Consider the following 14,736-nt stretch of genomic DNA (forward strand, 5'->3'; position numbering starts at 1 on the left):
CACATGGCCTCACAGTGATTAGAGAAAGATGCATTGCTACCTTGGTATCTTTCAGAGTCACAGAGTGGTTGGGGTTGGAAGGGACCTCTGAAGATCTTCTAGTCCAACACCCCTGCTACAGCAGGATCACCTACAGTAGATTTTAGTGGAACAGAGATTCAGAAAATTATAAACCCTACTCTTTCTCTGCAATGCTCTGACACGGTATGTAATTCATGTCCAAGGAAAATTACAGAATATCAAGTTAAAAAGGTCACTGATTTTACTTTATCCAAGTCACTCAAATGCTAAAATTAAACCAGACAAGAGGTAGGAGAAAACATATTAAGGATACCATCAAGATTAATTAGTCAGAAGAGAAAAATGTGCAAACTTAAAACAGAGACAGCAGAAAAGATTGCAATACCTGTATTCAAAGTAACAGTCACTTTCTAGAAATGCTGGAAGCCTTTCTTTCTTAATCCACTGAATTGCTTGTGCTCGATCAAGACACTATTAAAAAAGAAATGCCAAAGATTTTCAGTGTCCTTGACATTCTTGGTTTGTTTGCCCTGTGACTGATTCTCTCTAGCCCTTCTACAGAAGCATTGTCTCAGGAAGACAAATACACAGTGACCAGAATATCTGTTTTCCAGTTGAGTGTTAATCTACTTTCCTATTAACAGCTAATAAGGTTTAAATCTGATTTCACCTGTAAGAGTACAACATTTTAACAAGGTATGGGTGCTTTTTTCCTTCAGAAATAATGTGTGTATGAATTATGCTTTTACTACACAAATCCAAATGTAAAATAGATGCCTGTGATTTTTATCATGTTTTATAAATAATCACTATTACATTTTTCCTCAAGAACTGGAAGAATAAGAAACACTTAAATTATACTCTCAGAATAGCTGTGGATATTAAAATCAAACAAATAAAAAGCCATCACTCTATCACCCTTCCTGCTTTTTATGTTGGAGCATTGCATAACTGCATTGCACACAGTAACTCTTGCAGTGAAAACCTACACAAGTTATGAACCAAGCTCATAACAAATTTCTGCTTAGATGGTCTAAGCCTCCTGCCTGGACAGCAGAATGGGAAGCGCCTTCGAAGAGTGGCTTGAGGGTCAAAGGAAGGTGTTGAGCAGCAAGCTACACAGAGGCAACTAAGCAAAACACTGTACCCAGGGTCTTACACAGAGAAGAAGCTCTCTGAGTATGGGCCACAGTGACCCACAGCTGTTTCCTTTAGAAATTACACGCAACACACTTTTAAGTATTTTTTAAGAGCATACATTTTCCACTCTTAGAGGATGACCTGGTTTATTTATCTGAGGTGCATTTTATCTTTTAGTGAAGATGAGACTGATGATTTGGAAGAATGCAGTAACTCCAATTGTCCATAAAAACAGGTGAAGTTTGGGCAAGGATGGATGCTACTTGCTATGTCAAATAATCAGTTAACATAGATTACGTTTTACATTTTCTTTCTATGAGCTAATATTCCATTAGGGACAGGGGTTATTTCTGCCTCATATATATCTGTAGGGGATTTAAAAAAATCTGAATTACTCAGAAAGTGGGTGGTTTCATTTATTGAGAAGAAAATATTTCAAAATATGGAAAGCTTATGTTGGCAGTGGCTCATACAATGTAATTTGTGGAGATGGAGACTAATTACTCCCAAACACACAGTGTGTGCCTCCTTTTCGTAACTGACAAGTTTTTTTGAAATACGTAAGTTCATCTCTTTTTTTTTGGCCTTTAATATTTATGCATTAAGTGACTCACAGCCTACCTTTTTATCTGAGTGATTATTAATATGTTCATGTCTGTACACGGCTGGTATGAAAAATTATATATACTATCAGAAGGAAGGAACCTCTACTTTTTCCCTTTCCCCAGATAAAGATGCTACATTTTTGCTACCTTGGTTAGCTTCCTCACCCAGTCAGTTTTAGGCCTTGCTGGGACCCAATCCAGCAAAGCTTTTAGCATGTGTTTAAGTTTAAGTATGTGTTTAACTTCCCTTGATTAAAGTTAAACACATACTTAAGTGCTTTGCTGAACTGGAGTTTCTCTGAACTAAAGTATATGGGATGCCAGCCAGTTTCTTTCCATAGTTGTGATCAATTCTACCCAGTTCTGCAGGTTTTTGTCTTAATATATTTTACACCAAGTTGATTTTGACTATTGATAAGAAGATACTTACGTACTAATAATGTGTAAGTGTGCATGCACACACAACTTTTGCTTATCTGTAAGTTTGTAACAGTCTGAGAGATCAGTAAAATACAGAAAAAGTACAACTGGATGTATTTTTAGGCAATATGTGTTTAAATTCAGGCTGTGGCTTGAAAGGCCTACTAGGATTCTCTGATCATAGTTCATTTTCATTCGTAATGTGCCAGTGATGGCCACTCAAGCTGACTCTGTAGCAATGAAACACCCAAAGCAGCTGTCAGTCTCTTGAGTCAGTGTGAAAAAAACACTCAAATCAAAGAAGGCAGCATCAGTCAGAGCCCAAAAGATCCAATTCTATTTGATTTGAACTGAACTACTTGATGTAGTTGGACTTCTTTTGGTTTAGTCATAGTGTGATAAAATTAATAAAGCTGGCTTCTCTCGCCTTGTGTAGCTGCAGCAATGATTTTGGCATTCTATTTTGCAGACCACTGGATGAGGCATCTATGTTACCTGTCCAGTAAAGTAGGAGTCAAAAATAAGAAGAAACATCATCCTTCCTCCCAAAAAGAAGAAAAAAGTGAACCAAATCATACTGTGTCTCAAAAGGCTGTAATGCATTTTCTCATTTATGGAGAATGGCCCAGAGAAAGTAATGTATTCTTAAACAACACAGGAGTCCTATTGCTCCAAATGACATGAAGGATGCAAGTAATATTGAAAACAAGGTGATGCCTTTGAATTTGTCAAGAAAGACCATCCACAATCACAATGATGTGGGATTATCCCAGAGAGCACTCTTAGCTACACTTGCACAAGCAGACAATGTTTCCTCAGTTGAATCCTGACAGCAAATAAGCTTTGTTCTATTGTAGCATTTGTTCATTTAGATGCAGATAATTGAAATCTCACATTACTATCACTTTGTTATACACTCCTTTTTGACCTGTCTCAGCACTGTTTTCTTTTCCGAAAATCATTAAACTTATACTGGGCAAAGCCATAGTCTATTACAACTCCCTGCTTTTCTCTCTGCTTTCCAGCTATGACATAATTTAGAGCAGCTGCTTCTAAAAATGTAGCAAGACCTTAGACTGGCCTTGAATGAAATGAACTGAAGTCACATCAGTCACACCAATGCAAAGTAAGCAAGAAAGGAATAAACCTAGTATGCCAGTGATTTTTTTTATCCTCCAAACCTGTTGTGTAAGGGTAAACTCCCACAACTAATTATCTTGTAGTCTCTCAAGTGTGTATGGAGCTCCAGTTCCCAATTTTTACCTCCCTAATTTGATTCTGAAGGAAGTCCTGAAAATAAACAGGTAAGAATACCAAAATTGATAGAGACTGAAACAAGAATTTATTTCTAAAATCCAACATATCTTTCCACTAATTTAGCTTTCAAGTTGCCAAAGATTATTTTCTCTGGCCACTTCAATTGATGCTAACCATGTAAATCCCTTGGGAATTAATGGAAAAGAGACTTACGTGTTGCCAGACCACAGATGAGCTCAGAGCCACATACGGAAATTAATTAATAAGGAAAGACTGAGATGCATTAGTTTCAGTCAATTTACACATTCCAGGGATCACTAGTAAAGTAACTGTTGTCATAATATTTTTTCTTTTAATATTAAAAAATATTCAGACCACACAACTGAATCCTGCCCTGCAGAATCTTCAAAATTCTGTGTTACAGGATGTACATGTGTAATTCCATTCACTTGTCTGGTAGACACATGTGCATTGCAGGGCATAATTTGGCCCGTCATTACATTTTCCTAACATAAATTAACATTTTTCCCAAGCTACCAGGCCAAACACAACAATAACTACTGCCAGTATCTCTACAGTAAGGTCTAAATATAAACTTAGGGGCTATAAGATGCTTACCATAGTGTTGTAATTTGGATCAATATTGAGGGCTGGAGAAGTGCTGCGCATTTTGGAGAGCTGCCCATCATTCTTTGCTCTCCTTAGAACATCATAAATGGGCTTTGGAGGTGTCTGATCACGTAGAATTTTTTTCAGCTGGTTTTCCAGGAGTTGTGGAGCATCATTAACTACTTCAAAAACCCTGAATTCAGGGTTAAATTTAACTGGCTGGGCAAAAGTCTACAAAAGAAGTTTGAAAAGTTTATAATGTTGTAATAAGGGAACTCTAATTTTAAAAAGTTACTTTTTATAGTAATGAAGCATCCTACAGAATGCATGCTGGTATTAGGAGACTTTTTTCTCTTGCCTACTGTAGTTTATGTTCAGGGCCTGGAACAGTATTTTTTCTGCATTCTTGTTTTTTAGCCTCTTCACTGTATAGCTTTCCAATGCATTTCTACTTTATGTCTCAGCTATGCTTAATTATCAAGAATTTAACTCATTGTAGATCACAGACAATTCTTTTTCACATGTAAATAATAGATCCAGTGCACAGATATCTATACTATCTAATTTACAGTGACTTTAGTAACTGTTCTACAGGGGACTACTCACATAAGGACCAGATCTCCAGAGTTATTCTCCCATTCATTACCACAAACAATCAAGGCTTGAAAAGATTAGCAATTAAGCTGAACTTTTGAATATGAGATGCATTTGAGGAGATAAATCTGAAGATTTCCATATGTAGGAGAGGCTTTTCACCATATTGTTACTTTTAGGTCTAACACCTACCAAAACCTGTAATAAGTTTTATTGTACATCAGTAGTTCAGTCAGTTACTGTATAATACATGAGGTAGACCAAAGTTCAACTTCAGCTATGTAGTTGTAACTTTTGTCAGCTTAGAAAAAACCCACTGCATATGTACACATCAAAACAGAGCCATCTTTCATCTTTTGAGCTCTGGTATTACTCCATCTTTCAAATCCTCTTACTTGAAACAGAGTGGGAAAATAAGGATGAATTTTACAGAAGTAATGGAGGGATATCCAACACAGTTATGAATATAAGTTTATATACAACCAGTGCATATAAGCACCTCCACACTGAGCTGAAGGATGAGAAAGAATGTTGTATTTAAGAACTGAATACAATTCTGGCCATATTGAGACACAGTGCCAAGACTCATTTTGGCTTCATTCCAGAGAGGATCCCACCTGATGTTTGTACAGCTGTGGTTCCCCTGCACTTAATAAGATTATTTTCCAATACCTGAAAGGAGCCTATAAGAAGGCTGGGGAAGACCTGTTGTCCTGGTTTGAGCCAGGATGAAGCCAATTTTCCTTTTACTGATTTTTTTTTTCTTCAGTAAGCTTTCTTTTAACTAGTAGCAGAGTGTTCCAACTAAGACTGATAACAGTGGAGTGTTTTTCTAACTGCTGGTCTTCAAGGTCACATCTTTACTCTGCCAGCTCAGACACTATAGGGAGATCTATGACTCCCCCATAGGAGGCTGAATTAGACAGACAGCAAATTTGGCCAGAGATATTCCATTCCATAGATCTACATAAGCTCAGAGGAAGGTCAGAGATCACAGAAGACAACTTCCTTCCTGCTTCTCCTTCCCTTCTCTTCCATCCATGGCCAGTGTCCAGGGAGGACTCCATCCATCCATCACCATCAACCCCCAGGCTCGAGCTCTCCTGACCCTCATCACTCTGCTCTCTGTCCTGCAGCTCCAGGATTTTTTGTGACTGTTCCAGCTCAGGAGATGCTGTGGGAGTTGCTGGGGGTAGGAGGAGGCAAGAGGCTTTTGCTCATACTTGAACATATTTGTATATAATTGTATATATTTTCTTATATCATTAGTGTTTAATTAAAGCTATGTAGTTTAGTTTTCGATCCAGCCAAGTCTCTCTCTTTTTCTCTCTCCTTCGCTACCTGGGTGGGAGGGGAGATTGAGAGCATTGTTGTTGAACCTGAGTCAACTGGTGACACCTGTTCACTAGGGCATGGAACAATAGGACAAGGGGTACTGGTTTCAAGCTAGAGAAGGGTAGATTTAGGTTGAACATTAGGAAAAAGTTATTTAATAGGAGGGTGGTGGATCACTGGAACAGGTTGCCTAGAGAGGTGGTGGAGTCCCCATCCCTGGAGACATTCAAGGTCAGGCTTGATGGGGATCTGAGCAATCTGTTCTAGTGTGAGGTGTCCCTGATTATTGTAAGGGGGTTGGACTAGATGACCTTTAGAGGTCCCTTCCATGATTCTAGGACTTTTTTTTTTTTTTCAACCAATGTATTTTTCATTTCCTTCAACTTTTTTATGTATCACATGTATACACATATAGCTATAATTCATATACATACTACATATGCTGAATACATGCTACCTATAATATAGAAATATGTTACAGACCAATTTTATTCTTCTTCACACCTGTGTAAATCCAAAGGAACCACATCAGCCTCAGCTATTTTGTTACTTCTGTTTGAAGGCCCCTTGTTGATCAAGGTCTTATAGAGCAATGCCCAGGATGAAACCATGTGGCTGCAACATGTGGTTACAAAATTCTCTACTTATCCTGTGGAGGCTCAGTCTGGCAATGCACATAGCATGTGTGAGCTTTAAGTGCATGATTAGTGCCTATGACATCAGACTGTCATTGCTCAGAGCCATGCATTCAAACAGCATTAGTCTGTTTAGTTACCCAGCTTCAGCTGAAATCATGGCTTGGTTTTTGTTCTCTGACACCTTGTGCCTCTTTTGGCATTAATTTTCTCCAGGGTACTCTGGGTTTTAGTGCTTTTTCTCCAGATGGACTGAACAGCATTTTAAAGAGACTTTTATGTGTAGTAGATTCCTCTATACTTCATTCAGACCCCCTCCCAGTTTGATATGTGTACATTTGATTTACTTTCAAACCTAATTTGAGCTGCTACCAGCTTTTAAGTGACTAACTGTGCAACCTTAATAGACTCCAAATGTTTTCTTCCTTATTTTTTTTAATGCTTTTTAAAAAGAAACAGAAAGAAGTACACTAAGAAACAAGGTGCTTCAATGTCTCAGAATTGGAAATGCTCTTGCTTGCAGAAAGAAGAAGAAAAAAAAGGGCAAATTCCATCATATAGGGCTACATGACTAGACATGACCAGATTATTTTGGTTCCATGTTATGCAAGTTGAAAACTAAGCAAGGAAAACCTTAGTTTATCACACGCATACTTTTACTTAATCCTTTGTAAATTACTCTAGATCTAATTTTTTCAGCACACATTCTAATTAATTAAACAATTTTAATTAAGTGAAACAGATGCTAGTGAAAACCTTTAAAATGTAAACTGTATTGCTATTTTGAGAGTCTGATTACAATAAGATGAACACACTAATGGAACAAAAGAACATACGCTCATGGGATAAGAAGATTAAGACTTCATAGACTACATACTTGACTGAAAATGATTATTCTAGTCCAGACTTTTAGAGTTTTGGACCAAGTTGTAGTTAGCTATATCCAGGAACACCAAAAGGCATGTATACTTCTTGTATCAAGCAGAGAGTAGGCAGCAGATCCCCCTAACATGACACTAGTAAGACTACCTCTTGAATACTGCATCCAGTGTTGGGTCCCTGGTACAAGAAAGTTGTTCATGAATTTTAATACATCAAGGAGACAACCACTGAGATGGTCAGAGGTTGGAGAACTAGCCCTGTGAGAAGCTGGGGGAACACGCCTTGTTTAGCCTGAAGAAAATACGGCTCTGGAAGGAACAAGCAAGCAGTCTTAAAGTACTTACAAGGAGGTTACTGAGAAGACAGAGCCAGGCTTTTCACAGAGGTGCCTGGTGGGACGACAAGAGACCATGGTCATGTACTGGAACAGTAGAGCTTTCAACTGTATATAAGAAAAAAGGCAGCTGCCAGACAAATAACATTGGAAGAGGTTGTCCAGACTGACAATGGAATGAGTTGTTGGAGATTTCCAAGACCGACATGATGTCAACACTAAAGCATTGACCCTGCTTTGAGTAGAAGGCTGGACTACAAATCTGCCCAAAACCCCTTCCAGCATGACTGATCTGTGATTCTGTACAAATCCCAAATTCTACCAGATAGAACATCCTGTTAAAGTATTGTATAAAGGCATTTCAGAACTGTTTAAGCCTTTCTGGGGAAGCATAATTCACTTGCTTATTTAAGAAAGCTAGAATGATAAATCAGAATGTTTTTATAAGCATAATAAAAGAAGAAGTAAGTCCTGACCATCTTAACTCATCCCCACCACAAAATGAAAAGTTCTAATGTTATGAAAAAAAAACACAACAAAAAAACAACAACAAAAAAAAACAAACAAATGGGAACACACAAAAAAATTAACCTGATTTCTTTCAGGAAGCATTTTCCCATTTTCAGTGCAGGACAGAGGGGATCAGTCAATCTATTTCCCTCTCAGTATGTGAAAAGCTTCAGAGCAAAACACACAATCCAACCATTCCCACACATTTCACAGGACAAAAATGAAAGAGGGTTATGGCATTGCCAATGTTCTAGGTCATTGTAATAACAAAGAATCTGTTTGGTGAAGATGCCTATGTTAAGGAGCAGGTGACAGCCCAAACTATAAAGGAAGGGGAAAAAATTATCCTTGCCAATCTAATATACGAAGAAATGTCTTTCTCTACCCCACATTTAGCAAGTGCTTTGGCTTTTTACAGACAAGGAAAATATACTAACAAAAGACTAAGAGTATCAATGCATTCTTAACTACACTCTCTCTCTAGTTTGGGCCAATTTCTGATCCTTTGAAGATAGAGAGGGAGAACTCCAGAGCCAAATTATACCTCAAGATGTTAAGAAAATATAAGTCCAGTTTGGCAGGAGCCTTGAAACTTGGGATTCATACATTATCAATTTAGCACAATAAACAGGTTCAACAAGGAGTTAAGGATACCAACAAGTAAGAAGTCTACCTACAGGCTTTGCAAACTGTTTCGCTCACAGGCAATTCACCCCTTGAACACAGTATGATAAATGTAACTCAGTGTAGTCATCTCAGCTCCAGAAAAAAATCTCCAAGCAAACAACAAAAAACTGTTTTCAGGCTATGGTATAGCCACACTATTAAATAAATAAATAATTGCATTTCTTTGCTGTCAAACACACATTGAAAATGGTTTCAGCTGAAGAATAAATAAAATACGTAATTCCAAAACCTAAAGTTGTACGCTTAACTGAAGGGAAAGCAAATTTCACTCACTCCTCCCAAAACAGCAACCAAAACAGCATCCATCACCTTGTTGCCAGGATATCAGACCTATAAATCTCATTGTTCTCTTGCCTTAACAGTTTTAGATATACTTAACTTCAGATACACCTAACAAATGTGTAAATATGCTCACTCCATCCCACTCCAAGTAACACAGTTTGATCCCAAGAGAGATAGAATGACCACTGCTTGGCCACCTCTTAGGTTAAGGCCCTGAAAGGGTAAGAATTCTTAGAGACCTCACCTGGGAGCTTTGCCAAAACTTCCTTAAGATGGGCATGTGTGTATCATAAATAAATGTGTGAGTCCAAACCAGAAGAGAATTTGAGCAGCTCTAAGAAGTGCCTGGAGAATTCACACTGCACATGGTCAATAGCAAATTTCCCATTGACTGAGCCTGACTCATTCAGTCAATGAGTAAGGCACAAGTCGTAATCATATACCACAACCTAATTAAGAGAGAAGAGCACTTTGAGAAAACCTGCTATCAAGAAGAAAAAAGTGTGGACAGCTTCTGCTTCCTTGAATGTCAAAGATAGCAAACAACTTTTAGGCCTGGGTACAACCCAACATAACATGCATGTAAGGCCTTCCTGACATAAAAGCCTGTTTAAGGGAGGTTCTATTAACACATTCAGCCTCCCTCCACACACATGGAAAAGACAAGAGGAAACTTATGAGCATGGATTAATGCCTTGAATTGATGCATTGATGCACTGATTTATTTACAACCATCTTCACTACAGAGAATGGCCTGAGATGTACAGAAGAGTGGATTTTTGCTTTCTGCCCTTTCCATCACCTGCTAGTCCTAGGTCAGGTCTGTTCTTACTCTTGACAGCAGCAGATTTTCAGCACCATTGTTTTTAGCAAGACCAATTCGCCCAAAATTTGTTGCTTGTGTTTTTATTGTTTTCGGAATCATCACCTACACCAAATCCTGGATCCCTGACTACTCAGCAGAGTCACATTTAAGTTAAATCTGTTAGCTACATACTGGCTCATATCCATATTCCTAGACCATTTAGCAGAATTTTTTTAAACCATACCACAACAGTTCCTACTCACATGAAAATTTTATCAAGCAATCTACCTACAGCATACTACCTTTTCTTTCTGTGTGCCATTGGTAGGACACCTATATGCTCCTGAGCAAGGAAAGGAGAATGTGTTTAATGTGATAAAAGGGGCAAAGTAATGCTTCAGTCTCTCTCTTTTTCTTTTTCCTTTTTTTTTTTTTTTTTTTTTTATGAGCAGAGAGCTTTTATAATGAGAACAACTTTCAAAAGAAGTAGTGTTCAAATCTGAAGTTGCTAAAACTGGTGTCATTTGGTATTTTTCTGCTGCAAGAGAAACCCACAGCCAGAGACTTGACACCAAGAGTGCTATCTCCTAAATATGCTTCAACAGAAGGGCAGTTAGTTCTCTTGTCTCTAGTGCAACTCTTTGAGGTCACAAAGAGGAGGAGTGTGTCTTCATCAGGATCATTGGTAGGAGGAAAATGAAGAGCGAGGCCCCAGCATGGACTTGGGGTGGAACAAGGAGCAGGCAGCTTGTAGAGTGCACGAGAAACAAGTTGTCATTATTGCCCTTTCTTCCTGAGGCCTCCAACACTGATCTGCATGGACATTTCTGACTTCTGAATTTTCATTCCTGGCTAAACATATTCTTGGATGTATTAAATACACAGATCAAATATTTGAATTCTTGGGATGCCTGAATGGCTAGAAATGGAAATGCACCCAGGCCACAGTTTCTCTGAAATCTTCCGCCTTAGATAAGTTACTACGGAAGGTGTAACTCATTTGCATGTCATGTCATTGGTTTCTGCTACTGCAAAATCAATGCCCTCTTGGGTTTTTTAATACTATTTTATCTTTCAGAAATATTTTCCTTGTAAACTATCCTTCATTACAATATGTGGATCTTTAGAGTACCTAGATATTTGTGTCAGATTGTACTATTATTATAACAACAGAATTGCTTGAAGGAGATACTGTAAATCAAAGAAAAAAAAAATGCTGCTGCTGCTATAGAAAGTCCCCAATGATACAACATTTCATACACTAGTGGTACATTATAAATCAATGCAGAGGCAGTTTCTTAAAATAAGCATATGCTACCCCTGATTTCTTGTATCAAGTCACACAATATTTTCAGTTTAACTTGTTGCCTAACTACTAGCACACCTGGGTAATACTGTTCCCAGGCAACAGGGTATAAGCACAACAAGAATAAAGCAATGGAAATTTCAATGCGGTGTTTTAGTAGAAGCCTTCTGAGAAGGAGAGGGAAAGTGGGAATATAAGGTATTCAAACCACAGAACTCAAAGCATTAATAGAATTTAGTCCTGGAGAGGGTAGATCCTCAGGAAAAGATCGAAGAGAAAATAAAACCAATTATGAGAACATTACAAATAAAAATAGTTAGTAGAGCATGTGTTTTTATGAAGATAAGTGAATACATAGAAGAGAGACTATGTATCATCTTAGAAACCCACCAAGATTACCAGTGTAAAACTGTTTACTCAGGAGCATCTGTGAAGTCATTTCTGTGGGCTTTCAGAGTCATCAGGAGTGCCTGGACAATTATTGTGGTTCAGAGCTGCTGAGCCACGCCAGGACTGCAGGCTGAGGAGCCCTCTGAGGCTACAGAGAATTTTGGCCTCTAATAGATGTCCTGAAATCTGTGCATGTCCAAGGAGACACAGAGACTAAGCACTCTGAACTTCTTACCCGCTCCATCCTCTGTGATTTGGGGAAAACTTGAAGCATAATTTCCAAATAAGCAGCAAAGGCGTGGAGGATGGTATTCCTGTGCTAAGAACAATCTGGCACAGGGAAGGAGGCCTGGGTTTGAAAGCTATATAGTTAGGCTTGGATTAGGCAGAGATCCTAAAGCAGCTGCAAGAGGGGAGCGGGAGGGAAGAAAGATTAAAAAAATAAGCCTCTCACCACACATTTTCTTCCATGTTCCCCTAGCTTTGTAAAAGTTTTTGTTAGGAATCTTGCAGTATGATGAAAGCATGTAAAGGCTGAGCTCCTGAGAGAAGTCAGTATCACTGCAGTGCACAAAACCCATACTCTGATACAGAGGTAATAGCTTCAGATTCTACTCAAAGATAAAAAATTGGCATGTGGAGCCCCTTCTACTATCCTTAGCTCTGCAACTCCCATTATGTGTATACTTACACAAATCTGTGATGTGGCTTAGACAGCACACTTATGTGTAGTTCAGTTTGGTAAGCCTGAACCATAACTGAACTAATTTCAATAGTGGCTGCACAACAGTCCTAGATCTAAGGTGCATCAAGAAATATTCTGCCCCTTCTTAATGTTGGCAGCGATTCCTACCAAGTAAGTTGCCTGAAGTGGTTCTGAGAGTGCAGCCTGTTGGGCTGCAGTGCTTCGGGAGGGAGACAGGCTGTGGGGCAGCTCTGGGGTATTTTGGCTGGGACACACCATAAGAGCCATGAGTGACACTGTGGAAAGGTCTATGTGTGAGGTATGGGGATGGAGAGAACAGGGATAATCAGGGTCAAGACTACTAAGATGAAGTTGGATGAGGTTGCTGCATTGAGGGAGCAGGACAGTACACATGACTCCCATGAGAGCATGGGGAGGTAGAGCAGATTAAAATGAGCAAAATATAGGACAACTGGTTAAACATAGAGTACTGGGTGTGGCTGTTTAACCGCAGCAGGATCAGCACCCAGAATACAGTGAAAGCCTGCATCCTTCTAGCTGCAGATGGGAGATGAAGAGGAAGGGAGGGCCAACTTGGAGGTCTGCACAGCCACAAAGAGAAACAGAGTTGATTCCTGAGGTGAAGTGGTTATTAATTGCTGAGTGCACTGAGATTTAAATAGGCAAATTTGCACAAAAATATTTGTTCCTAGAAATCCAGATACCATGTTATTTTTCCTAACACTGATAATAACATTGAGCAATAAGAGTTGCTACCATTGAACTGCACACATATTAACTACCCAGTGGCAAAATGTGGTGTGTTCTAAGCTGGATTATCTTTCTGCTGATCTTGGTAAAGTGTTTTTTTTGTATTTTGCAAGGAGTTTCTGTAAGGTACTCACCGGAAGACTCAAAAATTCATTAAAATATTCCACAAGCATATCATCTGTGTCTAAGTATTCTTCCTACAGAGAGACAAAACCACAAATCAAGGCTTGCACTAATGTGGGCTAACATAGTTTAAATGCACTGTTGCCTCAAACAATTACTTTTCCACAAGATAAAACTTGCAAACATTTTTTTGCAAAATGTTATTTCCTACTTTGGGAAAAAAAAGAATTGCATCATTGTTATATTTTAGCCATTGCACACCACTGAGGACCTTAGCAATTTAAAAAACACACATGAAGGTAAATACTTTGCCAAGAAATTTAAAGATAAAACCTCCATAAACCCAAGAGCTTCTAAATGCTGGAAATCTGCTTGTTTACTTTTGAAAAAACGTGCGTAAGCTAATAGCATAGAAATTACCCGTTTCTCTCTTGCATCTGAGAAGGAGGGGAGTGTAAAAGTTCACCAGAGCCTGCTTGTACTCCCACACTGTTTCTTGGGGACGTTTTGGAGGATGTTTGGGGAATAAAAGGGAGTTCACTGATCTATAATTTGGCTCACCAAGGAAGCAGTATATGCCATAACTGGAGTATGACAGAACTGTGAAGCTTTCTGTTGACTTCATCAGAAGCAAAGACTGCAGTGTTTTTGTACCTTTTCTGACCCTTGCATTTTAACCTCTTAACAAGGCTCAAAATCTGTAGAATAGAAATGAATTTATTTTGCTATTGACAATTTGATAAATTTTGATCCAAATCTTACTTCTACTGCACTCAATATCACCACTGTCCCCATTCCAGTTCAACAGGTGGTAAAAGCAGAACATTATTACACTGGTCTTCAGAAATCTGTCTTCAGTATAATGAAGACTTCTGAGTAATTTTTAGCAGACTCAGTTTTTTGAATATTCTATTATTTCTGCCCTACAACTCACAGAGAATGCACCTAAATCAAATGTATTTGCTGATACCAGCAAAGGTCTTGTGACACAAATCTTTTGTTCTGTTTCTTAAGTTCGTAGCACTGAAATGCGCTAGTGAGGAGTAGTGTTCAAGAGATGTTATGCACAGTCTTTGTGGTATCACTTCTAAGCAGGCAATATCTTGATCAGAATCCTACAGTGTATAACCTAATAATTAGAGGCTTAGGTAAGGAAGAAATCTTGACCTGATCTACTTTAATAAGAACTCAGGTGGGCGTCTGAGTGCTGCATGACAAGCCACAACCAGAACTGACTCTGTTTGTCCTGCCTTAGTCTGCCAACATTTACTCCTTAGCACTTGTGGTTGCTGGTGTTTCTGATACGGGACAGGCAAGTTAGCTCATGCTCATTCCTGGAAAACAC

At 38.6% G+C, this 14,736-nt stretch overlaps 1 protein-coding gene across 1 annotated transcript in view; it reads right to left on the reverse strand.

Moving 5' to 3' along the window:
• RGS22 (regulator of G-protein signaling 22) overlaps window positions 1-14,186 on the reverse strand; it is a 61,173-nt gene extending 46,987 nt beyond the window's left edge. Inside the window, exons 1-4 of the mRNA XM_010006522.1 lie at window positions 14,154-14,186; window positions 13,403-13,465; window positions 4,062-4,283; window positions 407-492 (exon numbers count right to left, since the gene is read on the reverse strand). Coding sequence (XP_010004824.1) covers window positions 407-492; window positions 4,062-4,283; window positions 13,403-13,465; window positions 14,154-14,186 — 404 coding nt within the window. The remainder of the gene's footprint in view (window positions 1-406; window positions 493-4,061; window positions 4,284-13,402; window positions 13,466-14,153) is intronic.
• Window positions 14,187-14,736: the final 550 nt, after the last annotated feature.

This window comes from Chaetura pelagica, unplaced genomic scaffold, assembly GCF_000747805.2.
Source record: "Chaetura pelagica isolate M959 unplaced genomic scaffold, ChaPel_1.0 scaffold76, whole genome shotgun sequence".
Lineage (NCBI taxonomy): Eukaryota > Metazoa > Chordata > Aves > Apodiformes > Apodidae > Chaetura > Chaetura pelagica.